This window comes from Protopterus annectens, chromosome 3.part0 (assembly GCF_019279795.1).
Source record: "Protopterus annectens isolate FY-2018-M chromosome 3.part0, PAN1.0, whole genome shotgun sequence".
Lineage (NCBI taxonomy): Eukaryota > Metazoa > Chordata > Ceratodontiformes > Protopteridae > Protopterus > Protopterus annectens.
Genome location: NC_056731.1, coordinates 1892746578 through 1892766786, shown reverse-complemented (window position 1 = coordinate 1892766786; position 20209 = coordinate 1892746578). Strand labels below are relative to the sequence as shown.

The 20209-nt window shown below is 45.0% G+C and overlaps 1 protein-coding gene across 1 annotated transcript in view; it reads right to left on the bottom strand.

Moving 5' to 3' along the window:
• PPP6R3 (protein phosphatase 6 regulatory subunit 3) overlaps positions 1-20209 on the bottom strand; it is a 3115682-nt gene that overhangs the window by 2228729 nt on the left and 866744 nt on the right. Inside the window, exon 7 of the mRNA XM_044065977.1 lies at positions 16844-16956. Within this exon, the coding sequence (XP_043921912.1) occupies positions 16844-16956 (113 nt within the window). The remainder of the gene's footprint in view (positions 1-16843; positions 16957-20209) is intronic.

The window sequence follows — 20209 nt, the reverse complement described above, 5'->3', positions numbered from 1 at the left end:
CCTCATGCAGTTTCAAGATTTTTCGGGATATAAAAATAAAAGAAAAACAACACAAAGGCTGTATTAGTACAACTATGCATCTAAAATTAATTGGATCAGCAATATCTACAATTATGGGGACATAAGATTGAGTATTTAGGTGTATAGATTAAAAAGGATTTTACTATGGTATTTAAAGATACATGGGAAAAGACTAAAGACAATACAAAAATCTAAGAAGCTGGAAGCGCTTGATCATGGACAGTAGGATGCAAACAGTGTAAATGTTTCTCGCCCCTCTAGCTTTATACAAAGGTCAGGCATATATGCATTTTTTATGAACCCAAAGAGAAGTTGTAAACCATAATTAAGAGTTGAAAAAATTTGGGAGGGGAAGAGGGCAAGAGTTAAGTGGAATAAGTAGATTCTCCTCAGAGAACAAGGTAGCTTTGGATTACTATATGTATATATATATATATATATATATATATATATATATATATATATATATATATATATAAAAGGGTACTTTAGAGCTATGCAGTTAAAATTAATATGCATAACACAATCAGAAGGTTAAAATCAACCCGGAAAGGGATGATGATGAAATTTGGGGGGGGGGGGGGGTTAGCTAATAATGACAGAGAAGGATTTTGGATGCAGGCCCTTAAGAGCAGTAGCAGCCAATACAGAACACTAGATTCATAAAAGAGAATAAAGCAGTTAAGAACTATTCCAATAAAAGAATTGGAAAGGAGATTTTTCCAACAGGAATGACTGCAAACGGGTATAAAGAATATGCAAGAGGAGTCATAATTAACTAAGTAAACTTAGCAAAGAAACCAAGATATTTGGAGCAGATAACTACAGCGTGTAATGTAATATCTGCCAATATGTTTGCCTAACTTTCAAACAGTTGAACTACTACTTCTAAACTGTCACCTCAACCCCCATAAGAAATTCACCATTCCCTCTATCTATATCCCACCTGGAAACAAAATTCCCATCCTCGAATATATTCTAGCATGGATTTCTATTAATATCCCTTATGAAACATTACTACTAGGCGAAGTAAATATCGACTGGCAAAAACTATCCTCTACCTCTCCCTCCCTTCAAACCAACCTACACAGCTTCCATCAACTTATCACGACTCCTACCCATTTCAACACCAACAATACCCAAGGTACCACCTTAGACTGGATTCTTAACCTCTGACCCCACTCTATATCATGACCCCAGAGCCCTGCTTAACTCCCTAAGTGACCACCTTCCTTATCCAGGTCCAACGTTACTCTTCCCAAATACCTAAATTCCACTATTTTAGAGTGCGTCACAAGCTTTCTTCTTTCAATCCTGAAACTTTCAATAGCAGGCTCATTTCCATAAATTGGGGCTTCCCTTAACTACCTCCCTTCTCAATGAAGCCGTCATACACTTTAATCGCAATTTTCTTGATATACTCTTCAGCTCTTCGTATAAATGTGAGAATCAAAGCCAACTACTCACCTTGGCTCACCAAAAACACCCTCTCTCTCATGAAAGAAATACAAAAATTGGAACAAATGGCTAAAAACTAAACTGGCAACATTCCTACAAAAAATATAAAAAATTAAGAAATCTAGCAAAAACAGCAATTAACAAAGACGAAAAAACTTACTTTTATAATCCCCAGTTCTCCCAAAAGTCAAACCCCCAAAAATTCTGTCATACCATCAATAAAATCTTAAATGCAGGTCAACCTACCACCCCCAACCCTACCCTAATAATTCTCCCTTAAAAACTGCCAGCTTACTTAATAATCACTTCATCAAATCTATTCAAAAACTTATCCAACCCTCCCAAAGCCATAACCACCCTCACACCACTCACTATACATGCAACACAACTTTCTCTCTTAACCCCGACTCCGCAGTCTACATCAAGTCACTTCTACTAAAACTGAAGCCTCGTTCACCCTCTACCAATAACCTCCCTCCCCTCTTTCTTAAACTCTCTGTTAATTCCATAGCCTATCCTGTTTCAATCCTAATAAATAGATCTAGCCAAGAATCTACTGTCCCTGACATCTGGAAATCTTTCTACACCACTCCACTTCACAGAGGAGGTAACTCCACTGAGCCCTTTAACTACAGACCCATTGCCATCCTATCTCCTCTATCCAAAATCCTCGAAAAATGTATTCAAAATCTGCTTTTAACTCAACTTATTAATGAAAATCGTATGACCTTCCATTCAGCATGGCTTTAGGCCACACCACAGCACCTCTAGTGCCCTCCTATCTTTCAATGACACTGCTGCTGAAGGCAGGGAAAAAAACTACTCTGTTCTTGCCTCTTTCTCGACCTCTCTAAAGCTTTCGATACTGTCTCCTATTCCAAGCTACTTACTAAGTTTACTGACCTTAATCTCTCCCCCTCTACTATTCACTGGTTCTCAAGCTATCAAATAGGCTCCACTCTGTCAGATGGCAATCTGCTTGCTCCCCTTTCCTACCTAGCCAAACTGGTGTCTCTCAATGCTCAATCCTTGGCCCCCTCCTATTCAACATCTTCACCAATCATCTTTACTCCTCCTCCTCCTCCTCCTGCAATACCTCCTCCCCTTAAACAGTATGCCAATGACTCTACTCTCATCCCTTGATTGTGCTGACAACATCTCAACTTTTTTGTCACCGAAAACTCATCTGTGGAAAAATGGCTCACAGAGCATTAATTAGAAGTTATGTACTCACCATAACGTTCCATCTGAGTAGGTGACTTCATTCAGATGCAACCTGTGGGTATCGGATCCGACCTCGGATCCGAGCCGGCAATTCAAAAGCTTAGGCTCCGAGCTCCTAGCTCCTCCCTCTTACCCATAACCCCTTGCCAAGCCCTGACTGACCTCAGATTGAGTTTGCCTCAAAATACTGACCACAGTACACTAAAACAGCATAAATACTCTCTCTATAAAGGTCAGGGGGATGGAGGGGGGGATGGTTGCATCCAAATGAAGTCACCTACTCAGATGGAACGTTATGGTGAGTACATAACTTCTAAATCTGAAGTAGGCAGACTTCATTCGTCTGCAACCTGTGGGACAGAGTCCCTAGCTACCTGAATCTTGGGCGGCCGTCATGGAAGGATGTTCCGGAGCACCGCTGAGCCAAAGGATGCTCTTCCTCTAGAAACAACATCCACCTTGTAATGAGAAATAAAAGTATGAGGCGAGGCCCAAGTAGCTGCCAAGCAGATATCATCCAACGAAACACGGGACTTAAAGGCGGCTGGCGAGAAACTGCCCTAGTAGAATGAGCCGTAACCCTCTGAGGAGCAGGTCTGCCTGAAGTGTCATATGCCTGCAGAATGCAATTAGCAATCCATTTAGATAGAGTGACTTTAGATACTGCTTTACCCAGAGCAAATTTAGCAAAGGAGACGAACAGCTGATCTGATTTCCTGTGGCCAGCTGTCCTGTTAATATAAAACGTAATTGTCTATGAACATCCAAGGAATGCAATTTGTATTCTCCTTTGTTTGAATACTTGGGAAAAACACAGGCAAATTGATTGACTGGTTAATATTGGATTCAGAAGAGACCTTCGGAAGAAAAGATGGATTGGTCCTGAGGCACACCCTATCAGGGAAGAAAGAAAGATAAGGCGGTTTGACACATAGAGCCTGAAGCTCAGACACCCTTCTGGCTGAAGTGATAGCTACCAGAAAGGCAGTTTTCCAGGAAAGGTATTTTAAATCAGCAGAAGCTGCAGGCTCGAAGGGAGGAGCAGTAAGGGCCTGCAGGACTAAAGACAAGTCCCAAGGCGGTACAACCTCCTTGACTGGAGGCCTTAACAAAAAAACTCCTTTGAGAAAAGTTTTGCATAATTTCGCTGTCATAAGGGGAGCTGTGTCATGACCAATGTGATAATGCGAGATAGCTGCCAATTGTACCTTAATCGTGGAAGAACTAGCCCCTTGATGAAAGAGGTCTGTTAGAAAATCCAGCACCGCAGACATAGGTGCTGAAAAAGGATCCACAGTTCTTTGTCCTGCCCATATAGAGAACCTCTTCCATTTACTCCGATAAACCTGTCTGGTGGAAGGTTTATGAGCAGCCACCAAAATGGCCTTGACCGGTGAAGAGATACCGAGAGTCCTAATTAAGGTTGGAATTGGAGCAGCCAAGCTGTCAACTTCAGGGTCCGCAGATTGGGAACTGGCATTCCCAGAGGGTGAGAGATGAGATCCGAAATTGGATCCAGAATCCATGGTGGATTGATTTTGTGAGACTATACAAAGGGGAACCAAGGTTGTCGAGGCCAGAATGGGGCAATGAGAATCATTCTGCTCCCCAAACTGCTGGCTTTCTGCAGAAGCCTCTGCATCAGAGGAAGTGGAGGGTAGGCATAAAGGAGACCGGGAGGCCAAGCATGCACCAGAGCATCCCTCGGGAACTCCCCTGGTGGGGGAAGCAGAGCGAAGAAATTGTCGCATTTGGCGTTTGAGGGAGAAGCAAAAAGATCGCAACAGGGTTGCCCCCAAATGGCAAAAATCTTCTTCGCTACTTGAAGATTGAGGGACCACTCGTGTGGAGAAAGGATGGTGCGACTGAGCTTGTCCGCAAGGATGTTGGACTTTCCCGGAATGTGCGTTGCTACCAGAAAGCGTTTGGTGGAAATTGCCCATTCCCAGACTCTCATGGCCTCTCGACAAAGGGGGGTAAGACCTGGTTCCTCCCTGCTTGTTGATATACCAGACTACCGACATGTTGTCTGTCTGAATCGCAATAGTCCCTGAAGGAAGAACGTGGTGAAGTGCTTGCAACGCTAGGAGCACCGCCCTCATTTCCAGGACATTTATATGCAATGACGTCTCTGTGGGATTCCACGTGCCTTGGACAATCTTTCCCGCAGAATGCCCCCCCCACCCGAGGCAAGAAGAGTCCGTGGTCACTGTGGCTCGGGGAAATGCAGCGCAAAAAGGTCTCCCTGCCAGGGCTCCGGAGAAAGAAGCCACCACAGAACGGAGTCCCTGCACGCTCTGCTGACCGCAATCGGAGCGTTTAGAGACGAACAAAGAGGAGACCACTGAACTTGAAGGGTCCATTGAAGAACCCGCATGCGTAAACGGGCATGAATTAGAAGCGGGATAGCTGCCGCCATAGAACCTAGGGCCCTCAGGACCGAAGCTGCAGTTGGAGATGGTTGCAGGATTGCTGTCACATGACACCTCAGGCTGGCGATACGGTCTGGGGTGAGGAAGGCTCGCATTGATCTGGTGTCTAGTCTTCCTCCTATGAAATCTATAATTTGAGTTGGATTCAGAAAAGATTTCTCCCAGTTGATCGTGATGCCCAGCCTTGGTGCTAGTTGAAGAAAGTAATCCCTGGCTGAGCACAGAAGATGCCTTGATGATGCCGTCAGGAGCCAGTCGTCCAGGTGCGGAAAGACCTGTAATCCCTGGAGCCTCAGGTGGGCCGCTACCACCGCTAGCACCTTGGTAAACACCCTGGGGCTGAGGTGAGACCAAAGGGAGGACCCTGAACTGATAATGACTGGCTCCCAGCCGGAAGCGAAGAAACCTCCTGGATCGTCTGTCCATCCGAATGTGGTAGTACGCATCCTTGAGGTCTATGGAACACATCCAGTCATTCTCCCTCAAGAGGGGGAGTATAGATTGCAGGGTGACCATCCGGAACTTTTGCTTGGTTACTGACAGGTTCAACTGGGAAAGGTCTAAGATTGGTCTTAAGTCCCCCGTCTTCTTTGGCACCAAAAAGAACCTGGAGTAAAACCCTAATCCGGCTTGATCTGGGGGGACGCGCTGGATGGCTCTTTTTTCTAGCAGCTGCTCGATTTCGATAGCTGCCGCCTCCCTTTGGTCGGGTGGAACATCTGGGAGGCTGCGAGATTTGGGAATCTTGAATAGGGGTATTGAATATCCTCTGGATATAAGTCGAAGCACCCAACTGTCTGTTGTAATGGACTCCCAAGAAGTCAGGTGCATCGAAAACCGCCCCCCGACTGCCTCCAGAGACGGACAGCCGGGCAACCCTTCAGGGCTGCTGCGTGGGTCTCTCAGAGAAGGGTTCTCTGGACCCAAAATTGCCAGGAGCCCCCCTGCCTCTGGCACGACGACCTCCCCGTCCTCCTCTGCCACGGAAGGACTGGTTATCCGGAGCAGGTTGGGACTGCTGCGACTTCCGGAACCACATCTTCTTCTGTCCCTTTTGGTTCTTAGAGAAGGACCTCTGGGGAGCTGAGAAGCGGACTCGACGGCAGACAGCGTCTTCCGTCCTTTTCGCTCTGGACTAATGTCTCGCGAACAGTCTTGCCAAACAAGGCAGAACCATCGAAAGGGGCATTCGCGAAGGTCACCTTGAAGGGCTCTGCAAAATCACAATGGCGGAGCCAGGCCTGTCGCCTCATGACTAGGCCTGCTCGCTGGCTCTAGCGGCTCCCTCAGTAGCATGAGACAGCAGCCGCATAGATGTATTGGATACTGATCTGAGAGTGGCCATTCGGTGGAGTAAACCTGTTTATCCTCACTCGAGATGGACTCGGGGAGATGCAGCGTATTCTTTAATCAGATCCCGCTGCATCCTAATGACATGTGCCATGTAGTTCAGTGCTCTCAAGGAGAAGGTCGCTGAACTAAAAACTCGCTTCCCAATGCGATCCATCGAATGGGACTCCTTGCCCGGAGGATGGACGGAGGGACTCTCCTGGGCCAATTCCCTCTTCGTGGCTGCAGCCATCATCATGGCATCTACTGGGGGACCCTTACTCCAGTGGGTGCGGTCTGATGGAGGAGAAAGAATGCGGTCCGGGCGCTTAGGGATAGGCTCAATGGTGTCCGGATCCTTCCACGCCCTGATGGATATAAGATCCACCAGGGGGTCAGCAGGAGGGGACACCCAAGAGGTAGAAGGGCCCTCGAATGCCTCCAAGAACACAGACTCGTCCGAAGAAGCCTTGGGGCAGACCACCCCTGATCCTTAACATCTCCATGATGTCTCCAAATGAGACGTCCTCAGGGGTGACCTAGGGAGCCTTCCCTTCATCCAAGTCCGTGTCTTCAGTGACGGACTCAGGGAGTCCATGTGCCTCCTCTTGCACTTACGCTTCAGAGGTACTTCATCGGGGCTGTCCGAGGAGTACTCTTCAGCAGTTGGATGTTCCAAGGGAACCACTTGGGACATCGAGGCGGGCTGTCCCTGGGACCGGCTGGTGGGGCCTGGCCCAACTGCAATGGAGTGCGGGATGGAGCCGTGGCAGGGACCGGGGTCCGGATGTCCTCGACAGTGCCCTTTCCATAACGTTGAAAGCCGAGGGGAGCCAGCTTCTCTAAGCCCGAGCCGACCCCACTCGGATCCGACGACGGATCGGAGTCGGAGCGAAACCGCCGGATCCGAGACCAGTGTGCTCCGACCTGGACGGAGCCGAAGACACACCAGCTCCCTCGGATCCGAGGCTCGCCTCGGCTCAGAGAGGTCGGGTCCGAAGTACCGAAGCACTCAAGGGATGGGACGGATCCGAGTGCGCCGACCCATCGGATCCGACCCACCCCGGATCCAAATCTGCACGGCGCCGATAGCTCCGAACCCGTGGTATGGGTCGGAGAAGGAGCTACGGGCGAAACAAGGGGTCAAGCCCTCCCGGATAGGGGGCTAGGAGCACTCCATTTGCATTTGGGCCTGGATGAATTTCCTCATCATCCGGTCCATATCAGCTTCGCTCATTGAAAAAGTCGATCTAGAGGAGGCCACCGGCGGACCTAGAGAGCCGTCTCGGTGACCTCCTGGAAGGGCTAGCCTCCTCCTCCTCGGGTCCAGGAGAGAACCGAGGGGAGTGGAGCCGAGGAGGAGGAAAGCTAGAAGGCACACGGGAGGCCCGCTTAGATGGAGGAGCGAACTAGAAGTTTCGCTCTCCTCTTGTGGTGCTTCTCCTGTGCCTCTCCTTCTGTCTTTCCCTAGAAGAATCCTTCCCCTTCGGCAACTTTAAGGGAGGTTGAGTCCCAGCCGGAGGGGGAGAACTCACAGCAACAGGTTGCTGAATGGAAGGGGCAGAGGCCGAAGCAGTATCTGGGGGTAAAAGACCCGCCAGCACCAACCGACCTCCGTTCCCTTAAAGCCCGGGGGTTGAACCCTGCACAAATGGTACAACCAGAAGACAGGTGTTCAACCCCCAAGCATTTAACGCACAGAGTGTGGCCATCTGCTGGGGATAGCTTATGGCCACACTCGGTACATTTCGAGAAAACAGCCTTAGGGGCTTCAGACATCACAAACCTAAGGCCTAAATACACACACACACAAACAAACTACGAAAACCCGAGAAAAATTAACTAAAGAGGGAGGAAAGCCTTAACCACACACAACACTAACTATATTAATAACAAAAACAGAGAATTTGAAAACTTTTTCTGTCAAAAAATCTAAACTTATCTCAACCAACGCCAGGAGCTCTAGAATTCCGTTGCTTCTTGAAAAGCGGCAAACGAAATCTGAGGTCAGTCAGGGCTTGGCAAGGGGTTATGGGTAAGAGGGAGGAGCTAGGAGCTCGGAGCCTAAGCTTTTGAATTGCCGGCTCGGATCCGAGGTCGGATCCGATACCCACAGGTTGCAGACGAATGAAGTCTGCCTACTTCAGATCTTATATTCAAACCTCAAAAAACTAAGCTCCTACTATTTCCCCCCAAAACTCTCCACCACCTTAAATCCACCTTTATTTCTTTGCTAGTTAACACTCTCATCAAAATTGAACCTCACACTAAGTTACTGGGTACAACAATCAATGACCAACTGAAATTCAACATCCACATCCCAACACCATCAAAAAAACTAACATGAAACTGGGTCTTCTCTGCAGGAATAAGAAATTTCTTGCTCCCAACTCCAAACCCACCCTTGCCCAAACCTTTCTCCTTCCATGTCTCTTCTATGCCTCCCCCCTATCCTAACTCACCTCCAGTCAAACCTTCTTTCCAAACTAGAACAAGCTTACAATAACATAGCCAGATTTGTCAGTAATCAACCTTATAAATCCCATTACCTTGCCCTGAAACAGCTTCAATGGCTGGAATTCCACCAGCTCTTACTACTTGCCAAGCTGCAGCTAACACTCCCTACTCAACAAACTGCTATCCTGCTCATCACTCTCTACCTTGGTATCTCCTTATACCCCAACCCAGTCGCTTTGTAGTTCCGACCAGCACCTTGTAGACATCTATAAACCCAACAAAACGTATGATAAACTCCTCTACAAACACACTATCCCTTGCATGGAAAAGGCTACCACCTCACATTCGTTGCATCACTAGTTCCAGCTGCTTTAAAACTGAAGTCAAGCACTACTTTCTGAACTTAAAAGCCTGTCCTTGCCAAAATCCTCCATAATCTGCATTTTCCTTTCTTTTTACTACCTGTCTACATCTAATAATTCAATGACTAATCTGCTCACTAAACAATACTACATTATGCTACTTGGGAAAGATATGTCATTATTGCAAATACTTAAATGTACTAGTTGTATTTACTTCATTTCGTTTTATTTTTAACTAGTTATTCGTTCCACCTGAATACTGCATATGTAATTTTGCTTATCTTGCATCACTGCACTGTTTTCTTGGGTTTTATATATTCCCTACTATGTTATCTATTTATGTTTGTATTGCTGGAGCTTTTCTCCTTGGGTCTCCACTGAAAAAGTACAGTTTTGTACCTACCATAAATGTAGATGTCCGATAGGAATGCATCTGCAGTCCTTACAAATGGGTTGTCCTGTCGTCAGGCAGCCCTTCGGTCGGCCGGATTCCAAAGTCTGGGTCTGGCTTCGGCTGGTGTCGCACTTCACCCGACGTCATAGCTGCAGTTTTTCGGGTATAAAGGCATCAGCCGACGCCATTTTCCTCAGTGTTTCTTGCCCCAGGTGCCCTCTTGGATGGCTAAATTTGGATAAATGCCAATGTTTCCAAATAGTAGAGAGCAAACACATAAAATAAGCATGTATGTACATATATACAAACAAATACACCATAATAGATCCCCCCAAGCTAGCTGAAGGATGGCAAATACCCTAGGAGTACCACAGAGGGGAAGGTGGGTGGGTAATCCTGACTGCAGATGCATTCCTATCGGACATCTACATTTATGGTAGGTACAAAACTGTACTATGTCCTTCAAGGATGCATCTGCAGTCCTTACAAATGGGTAGAATACCATAGCTAAACTAGGAAGGAGGAAAAAAGGAGAGATTATGGTGTAGTTAGGATCCCTTGCAAAACAGCAGTGGCAAAACCTGCTCGGGATCTAGAGTATAAAGGTAAATTGTAATGCTTGGCAAATGTATGCACGGAGGTCCAAGTAGCAGCCTCTATAATGTCCTTGGTAGCCACTCCTCGTAAGTAAGCTGTGGTAGTGGCTGTAGCCCTTGTGGAGTGAGGCCTGATGTTCTCTGGAGTTTTCTTTCCATGGTAGGAGTAACAAAATCTAATGCAATTTCCTATCCATTTGGAGATTGACTGTTTTGATATTGGTTTTCCTTCTTTTCCTGTTGCATATGCTACCAGAAGCTGGTCAGTTTTTCTATTGGACTTGGTCCTGTCCAGGTAGTAGCGTAATTGTCTATATACATCCAAGGTATGCAACAGTCTTTCTCCCCTGTTCTGTGGGTTGAGGAAGAATGTAGGTAGGTGGATAGCCTGATTTAAAGACACTCTGGATACCACCTTAGGCATAAATGTAGGATTTGCTCTCATGGACACTATCTTGATGGAAGATCAGGAAGGGTTGCACTGCCATTAATGCCTGTAGTTCAGAGACCCTTCTTGCTGAGGTGATTGCCAGCAGGAAAGCAGTCTTCCAGGATAAGTATTGTAATTCTGCTGTTGCTGCTGGTTCGAAAGGGGGAAGTGTCAATTTTTCTAGCACAAAGTTCAAGTCCCATGCTGGCAATGGTGGTTTCCTGGGAGGTTTTACATTTTTAATTCCTCTCAGAAACTGTCTGAGCAGAGGATGAGAGAAGACAGGAGGATCCAAGCTGTATTCTGCTGAAATAGCTGATGCATGTATCTTGATGGAAGAATAGGACAGGCCTGTATGGAAGAGCTCTGCCAAGTACTCCAGGATGTTGGCTATGTTTACCAGTGCCACATCTTCTCCCTTTGCAGTACTCCAAATGAGATATCTTTTCCATTTTGCTGCATAATTCTTTCTTGTTGAAGGTCTACGAGCCTCAAGGATTATGTCTTTAACCCTTTAGGATAAATTTGGGTTATTGTTCTTATGTAATGTTCCAGGCAGTTAGCTGCAGAGTTTTCAGGTTTGGATGCAGGATGTTGTAGTTGTTCTGTGTTAACAGCAATGGGATCAGGGGCAGTGCCCATATTTGTTCCCGAGACATGCTCCTCAGCAATGGGTACCAATGTTGTCTTGGCCAGTCTGGAGCTATCAGAATGATCCTTGGACGTTCCTCTTTGATTTTCAAAAGCACCTTGTGCATCAAAGGAAGTGGTGGGAATGCGTATGCTGTCAGGTTTTTCCAACTGAAAGATAGGGAGTCCACCTTCCAAGCAAGTGGGTGGTACGTCCTTGCGCAGAATTTCTTTAGCTGGTGATTGAGTGGGGATGCAAATAAGTCTATTTGTGGTAATCCCCATTCTCTTGTGATGGCTTTGAAGATGTCCGGATGCAGCTTCCATTCGTGGGCATCTGTGGTAGTTCTGCTTAATATGTCTGCTAGAATGTTTTCTTTTCCCGGTACAAAAATTGCTTGTAACTGAATGTTGTAGCTCAGAGCCACATCCCATAGGTCCAGTGCCAGCCGGCATAGAGGATATGAATGTGTGCCTCCCTGTTTGTTGATGTACCACATAACTGTGATATTGTCTGTCCTTATCATCAACTGACCTTCTTGGAGAAATGGTCTGAATGACTGGATTGCCAATTTTACTGCCAGCATTTCCTTTAGACTTATGTGCAGGCGCAGCTGGTCTGGAGTCCATAAGCCTTGTATGCACTTGTCCAGCATGTGTGCCCCCCAACCAAGGTCTGAGGCATCTGTCGTGATGGTTTGGCTTGGTTGACTGTTGCAGAAGGGCAATCCTGTGTTTGATTGACAGGCCTGAGCCCACCATAGGAACTCTTGCTTCAGGCATGGGATTATTGGAATTTTGGTTTCTAGGCTGTGCTTGTGTTGGGACCACAAATTCTTTAGGTACCACTGTAGCTTTCTCATATGCAGTCTGGCATGAGGGACCAGAATTATGCAGGATGCCATGAAGCCTAGGGCTTGCAGTACTTTTCTTGCAGTTAAATGGTTCTGCTTTGTTAATGCCAAGAAGTAGAGAGGTAGTTGCTCTTTCTTTTCTGCAGTTAGGAATGCCATTTGTTTTGATGTGTCCAGCTCTGCACCCAGAAAAGTTATTCTTTGGGATGGAATCAGCCTTGACTTTTTTATATTGACTGTATATCCCAGGGCTTGCAGCAGGTAAATGACTCTTTGTAAGTCTTCTGTTAGCTTGCTTTTGTTGTCCGCTTGTATCAGGCAGTCGTCCAGGTAGGGATAAATTTGAATCCCCCGAAGTCTGCAATGAGCAATTACTGATGCCAGGCATTTCGTGAACACTCTGGGCGCAGTAGATAAGCCAAAGGGCAATGCTGAGAATTGATAATGCTCTGATCCTGCAAGAAATCTGAGGTATCTTCAGCAAATTGGTCGTATGGGGACGTGCAGGTATGCCTCCTTGAGATCTAGAGTTACCAGCCAAGACTCCTTGCCCAGCATGGGAAGAAGCTGCTGTAGGGTCAGCATTTTGAATTTTGGAACAATGAGGAATGTGTTTAAAGCGGACAGGTCGAGAATAGGCCTCCATTTGCTCTCTTTTCTTGGTACCAGGAAGAGTCTGGAGTAAAATCCCTTTCCTTGTTCCATCGATGGTACCTTTTCCACAGCTCTCATTCTTAATAATTGAGATATTTGCTTTAGAGCTTCTGCCCTTTGAGTAGGTGGTAGGTTTGGCATTCCTCTCTTTCCTGGTAGAGTATGGAAACGGAATCTGTAACCTTGGTCTATAGTTTGCAAAATCCATTTTTCCCTTGTGATGCAATGCCAGTTCTTGGAAAATAAGGTTAGCTTTCCGCCTAAGGGTGCTTCCAGTTGTTCCCTGGTAGGCGGTGCCACAGCCAAATCACTGTGATTGTGTTGTTGTAGTGGTGGTGGCTGCGTCCGTGCCTCGCTGGTTGTTACTTTGCCACTGGCGTCCCCTTGTAGGCACCCCTGGATTGGTTTCTGCCTCTTGAACGCCTATTCCTGCCTCTCTGTGCCTTAGAGGAGTCCAGAAAGGACCAATTCTTGGAGGGCCAGTTCCTGCTAAACCTTGGAGGTTGAACCTGTAAGAAATCTTTCACTGTTTGTACAGATTTCGCCTTCTCTTCCATCTTTTTTAGTACCTGCTGTGCAGGGGAACCAAATAAATTGACTTTGTCCATGGGTGCATCCAAAAGCTTTGATTTGACATGCTCTGGTAATGCCTGCTCTTTCAACCATGCATGTCTCCTGATAACTGTGCCAGTCATGGCTGATCTAAAGGAAGCCTCCAGTGCATCATAGCCACATTTTAAAGAATGGTTACTAACCTGCTGTATGTTATGTACCATTTCCTGAACATATTTTTTATCTAAAGATTCTTCAGAGGATAGCTTTTTAGTTAACTGGTCAAGCATAAACTCTTGATATTGAATCATATGAACTTGGCAGTTCAAAGCTCTAGCTGACAAAGTAGCAGAGGTGTAAACTTTTTTACTCCATCTCTCTAAGGATCTGGATTCCCTTTCAGAGGGGAGGGGTTTTATAGTAGATGTGGTTGCTACAGCTTTAGGGCCCTGGGAGATAGTCTCTGGATCTGCAAAAGGAGCCTTGTATAAATGGTGATGAGTGTCCGGGACCCTGTAGAACCTATCGGGCTTAGCAGGGGCCGGAGGTAATGAATCAGGAGCAGAGCAAGCATCATTAAATGCATCATCTACAACAGAAAGAACTGGAGGTATAGCTAAAGGCCTATGCTGTGGCAAATGTAGAAAGGTTCTAAGCCTTTTTCTGGAGTCTGAGAAATCTTGGCCCTGCCACATTGTTCCCTCATAGCATGCAAGGTTTCCCCAAAGGAAAATTCCTCAGGTGGAGAGGCTGAAGGAATGGACTCTTCAGCATCAGAGTCTTCGTAAGGGGAATAAGGATCCTCAGGAGGGTCTGTATGTTCTGAGTCATCAGAAGAATCATCTGTGGATACTGGCTCATGGGGCTCTGCTCTAGGCCTCTTCTCTGGAGGTGGATGAGAGGTCCTGTCTGGATGAGGCTGGGATCCACGAATTAAAGAAATGAGATCCTCAGCCAAAGAAAGCATATGGGAACTGGTGCTGGGCCTGTGAGAGGGGGGTTTGACAAGCACCGTTTTTGAAGCTTTGGCTGCTTTAGCCCTGGCAAAGGCCTTAGTAGACATGGCTGCAGGAGGCCTAGCAGCTCCACGTGCAGGGGTTGAAATATCCAAGGGAATAGTGTCTGATAATTCCCGAGAAACCGCAACAGAAGGTTGGATTTCAGAAGCCGATTCCACCAGGCTAGAAGAGGCCTCGGTAGAAGGCAAGATTTCGTCTGGGGGAAGAACCGCTTGCTCGGTTTCAGCCGAAACCGAGACACTCGTGGTTGGCTTAACCGCGGTTTCGGCCGAAACCGCGGACCGCGAGTGTCGGTCCTTTTCCCTGCGTTTTTTGGTAATTTGTGAAGTCGGAGGGTCCGACGGCATGTTATAAGCAAAATCAGAGCCGAACAATTGTTCTGCAAATTCCGACCGACGTCTAAGCGTCCGTCGGTTAAAAGAAGCACAGGCTAGACAAGCTGCTACGTCGTGGTCTGGGCCTAAACAAGGTAAGCAGTAAGAGTGGAAATCTTTATGAGGTATTTGTTTCCCACAAGTTAAACAGTTATTCACTTTTTCTGACATCGGCTGAGGCAAGAAAGAGTCCCCAACGGGGTACTTAGCTTTTTAGAAGTCTTCGAAGTAGTATTCGGTAGTAGTAATCTCTGGTTCTGACCGACCGGCACTTGCGAACAGCTTCTGCTTCGGGCGCCACGCGGCAAGAAAGACTGAGGAAAATGGCGTCGGCTGATGCCTTTATACCCGAAAAACTGCAGCTATGACGTCGGGTGAAGTGTGACACCAGCCGAAGCCAGACCCAGACTTTGGAATCCGGCCGACCGAAGGGCTGCCTGACGACAGGACAACCCATTTGTAAGGACTGCAGATGCATCCTTGAAGGACATCGGGCCTCTAGCTCAGATGAACTAACCCGGTTAGCAAATGTCAAATAAAAAAATAATGCAGCGGGATGAGGTAAAGCAGAAGTTTGGACTGTAGGTTAGAGACCATCTTCCTTGGCAGGGATTGATAACTGTGTATAGACAAAGAAAAATATAGGGGAGTGCCAAATGAAAGACCAGCTCTGATAAGTTCTGAATTGAGTCTAGAACAGAAGCTGCTGTTAAAAAGGGGATAATTATACTAGGGCATAAAAATGCTGTAAAGTAACTATAAGAATCAGAGGAGGTTAGAAAAGATTGGGAGAGAGAATGGAAAGGTAATACACAAAAGAACAATTGGAGGACATCTGTATGGTTCCAAGTATGCAACAAAGTCCAGAGATTTTAGGGTTTTTACTTGGAAGCATCTGAATATGTATTTTATATCACATGCAGACTTTAGAGAATTTTTCCTTAGGTGCATGTAAAATGCTGAAGACATCATACGACAGCAAGACTTAACTGGGAACATGTTGTTTGGGAATGTAATGAGATGGCAGATTTTAAAAATTCCCTACACAGTACTGTATTAAAAATGTCGATCGAACAAAATGGCTGTAAATAAGGAAATTATTCTTCTGAGCTGGGATACAGGATCTGAATTGCCAGCAATAGTACTGCCAGATAAAAAAAAATTAAACAATACATGCAAAATAATGTTAAGGAGGAGGAATTAGGTTTATGGGAGGATTTGATCAATTTATGTAATGCTGGGCTGAATGACAATTGTTAAAAAGACAACATATGTAATGCATATAAATGAAAAATGCTAATATGGTTTGTTTTCTATTAATATATGTGCCTATGTCTTAATTTAAGAAAGGTGCTTAAAAAAACAAACAATGCAGGGGAATACGGGTGCTTGGGTGGAGGGCAAAATGCCAGTACAGGCTCAAGAATGTCAGACAGCCTTTTAAATGCAAAATAGCAACATATCACACATTCCTGAAGCTAAAAATTAAATGAAAAGTGACTTTCTTTTTTTTTACTCAACAAAGGAATTATCAAGAAGCTTTTATTAATTTCAGTAAACTAACACACATCTCTTCTTAGTACCTCACCCTACTGTACAGAGGGTTAAAGCCCAGACTATGATCCAAGCAACCAGTATCAGACTACTGGCTTGAGCGCTGGAGAAGCCAGGGTGGAGAATGGGCTTGAGTTGCTGATACCTGCTTGTCCATCCTACGGATGTGGGCAAGCAGGCTACATTAATGGGTTACCACTTGTGGAAAAGGCTGGAAAGGGTCAACCTTTAGCAGTGATGATTGCTCCAGTGTGTCAGAGAAACAGGCTCCTTGCATGAGACAGAATGTACCAGTACCAAACCTCAGGATACCTGGGGATCTTGCCCTGGAAGGAAAGAACAAGCAGATAAGTTGCAGGAAAGGGAGATATGAATCAAGTACTGTGGGGGTGGGGGGGGGTAATTAAAAAAAAAAGATAACTCTTTAGCAGTATAGGATAGGCAAGCTTTTAGTACATCTTGTCCCACAACGTCACTGTAATGTACACAAAACATCATCATACTTCTGCAACGTAGATAACAGCAGGTCCAGTTGTACGGAGTTCTGCACTTGCAACATCTGATCTCTGCTCAGACGAATTATTTCACAAAGTGACTGTGATGCATTTGAATGTCTCTAAAACAGAAGAAAACACCAAATATAAATTTAATATTAAATTTCAAGAGTACTTAAAATAAATGAATGAATTTACTTCAAAAGTCAGTGTTTACAGCACTACATATAAATGCAGGTTGATACTCACTAAAAATAATTTGCTTCCAAGCAGTTACAAGGATATGCTCCTCACCTTTAAAAAGTTAGATGCGCATATTATATTTATTTTATATATTTACTGAAGCTTTGATTGTACTCCTAGTGGTAGCTGTAGAAAGGAGGAGCCCTTGCAGACCTTAGCCCTATCCTACCTCAGCCTGTATTATTTTACTCAATTCTGGTACAGTAATGACATTTCTTACTCAGACGGTTTTTTACTCTCTTCTTTCATAAGCTGTTACTTCTCTCTCTCAATTTGTACTGGAGTTGTAAACCACACAATGCGTGTTTTGTGTTAGCCTTGTAAATCACCATAATGTGGGCATTGACAGTTTTCTTAGCTGGACACAAATCTAGGGTCATCCCACTCAGTTTCAGCTTGCTACGCTTACCTATGTTTTGCTCCCCTACCATCCCTCATCCTACCCAGCTATCTTATTTCCTTTGTTCTCCCTCCACTCCAACCCCATCTTTTACCAGTCAGCAATACTCTTGAAGTTTAGGTAGTAGACTACGTTATTGTTCAATTATCACATTTGTGTCTACCTACTACCTCATTTCCCTTATGCCTCCTCTTACACCATTTACTGTCATTCTGTTTTGCATGTTCATTTCATAATCCATCCTAATGCTACCACTTCTTAACCTACAGTAATCACACTCAATTTTGTTATACCTGAATAAAAGTACCCTGACATTTTTCCTCCACATTTTGTCCTCCCCATGACAGGCCTTTAATATTTCCTTCTGCTGAAATTGCACACAGTCCTCCCCTAACCCTCTGAACTCAACACATCACTGTCCTGCACTTAAGTCCCATTACAACTAACAGTACAAGTTACAATTATCTGATTTGCATTCAGCCTACCAGTCACCAGTATCACTCTATACCATTCACTGTAGAAAAAACAAGCAGCATTCCACTCCAAGACAATAGCAAGGCAAACAACTTGACTACAAAAATTACATGTATAATAAAGTACGATTTCTATTCTTATTTGTTTTTGCGCTTCTTCGGTCTTTACAAAGAAATTATCACAAGCCACTTAATACATGTTTCTATTACAACTGCATCCCTGCCAAAGTACACAAGCAAAAAAACAGCCAACAGCCCAACAATAAACTCTCATATATTCAGATCTAACACACCTGACCTGTTGATCTTAAAATATCTACCAACAATTTAAACAAGACAGATACAGTCAAGCATAACTGTGCAAATCTATAAACCTCTTTAAACTTAAAAAAAATTGCTTCTAACATGTGGGGATATGCACCCTAACCCACGACCTGCCGTATATAATACAGTCTTAATCTATCCTAATGTACCTTTCTGGAATAACCCTTATGGATTAAAACTATGTCATATAAATGCCCATAGTATTCAGAATAAAAATCTCTGACCTGCATAGCTGTCTCTCTATATACCCCTTACATAACTGCTACAAAAGAAACCTGGCTTAGGTCTCACACAAAATATGAAGAGATACTGTGAACTGGCTACAACATATTATCTAGAACCAAGGAACCGGGCCTCACAAACAACACAGTTAACTGATTTAAAAATTACCTTAGCCTCCGAACACAGTGTGTAAAGCTGGGTAGATGAGCTGTCAACTCCCCAGAAAAGAATAAAAGGTGTTCTAGAAGGATCAATATTAACACAGTTACTCTTATCTTTATATGGGTTTGCCTTCTTTGAAAGTTGGGCATCAGGCTGGCAACTCGGCACCGTAAAAATCGACTGCCAATCATTAGCAGACCAGAGTTCCGCTGTGGCAACCCCTAACTGGGAAAAAACAAAAGACATTACTATTACTGTTATCATCTTTATAAATAAAATGCATATAGCCTCTGTCCCAGAAAACAATCAAATATATAGATGAATCGACACGGATATGTGCAGCCACTACAGTCAACCATCCCCACGATGACCTACAATATTCCTTCATAAAAATTGAATAATGGCTTCAGCAAACTAAATTACTCCTAAATCCAAAAACTATGCTTATGGTACATTCACCTCAAGCCCACATTCCAACTACAAAACACAAAACTACTGTGTATAACAAGTAACCACAGATTAAGATTTCATAAGCATTAAAAAAACCTAAGACTTCTTTTATAAAGTCAAAACTTCCTATCATACCATGCACGCGAGACCATAATGCAAACCTATCTACTCCCTAGTCTCCTGTGTTCATCGATTTCGATTAACCTACAGCCCCTCTCAGCAAGCCAAACTGGAGAAATCATAAGACTACAAAGTTTGCACATAAAGTACAGTTGTGTACACTTACCAAAAATGTAGATATTCAAGTGTATTCACTGTTGCAGTCATCACATTTGGGTTATCCCTGCCAGGGTAGCCCTCGGCCAGCCCGAATACCAGAGACTTAGTATTTCTGCATCGGTTGCTGACTGACATCAGGTCATCAGTAGTATAAAGTAAGGCAGCCGATGCCATTACATCAGTTTTTCTTGCCCTAGCCTGTCAGGAACCCCCAAAGTAGGAGGCCGGGTTCTGGTGGAAGAACCCCACCAGTGGAAAATAAATACCAATATGTCCCTTGCAAGGAAAGGAGAACAACAAGGAAGAATGGTAATAAAAGGAGAACTACAATAAGCGTGATACAGAAAGAGAAACCAGGACTGCAACAGTGAATGCACTCGAACATCTACATTTATGCTAAGTGTACACAACGGTACTATGTTCTTAGTGTTTCACTGCTGCAGTCAACACATTTGGGTGGATTTCCAAAATTGAGTAAATGGGTGGCGGCAGTCAAGGAAACTAAGGGCTGGTTAGGATGCCCTGCAAGACTGCAGAGGCAAACCCTGCCCTGGATTTGGAGGAGAGAGGCAGGTGGTAATGCCTGGTAAAAGGGTGAACAGATGTCCAGGTGTCAGCCTCCAGGATGTCCCTGGTGGGGACTCCTCTGAGGAAAGCTGCAGAGATGCAGGCTGCTCTGGTGGAGTGAGTCCAGAACCCCTTGGGGGGAGGCTTTCCATACGGTTTGTAGCAGAAATGGATACAGTGTGCTATCCTTTTGGAAATGGTTTCCTTGGAGATGGCTTTGCCTTCTGCCCCTGTAGCAAAGCTAACCAGCAATTG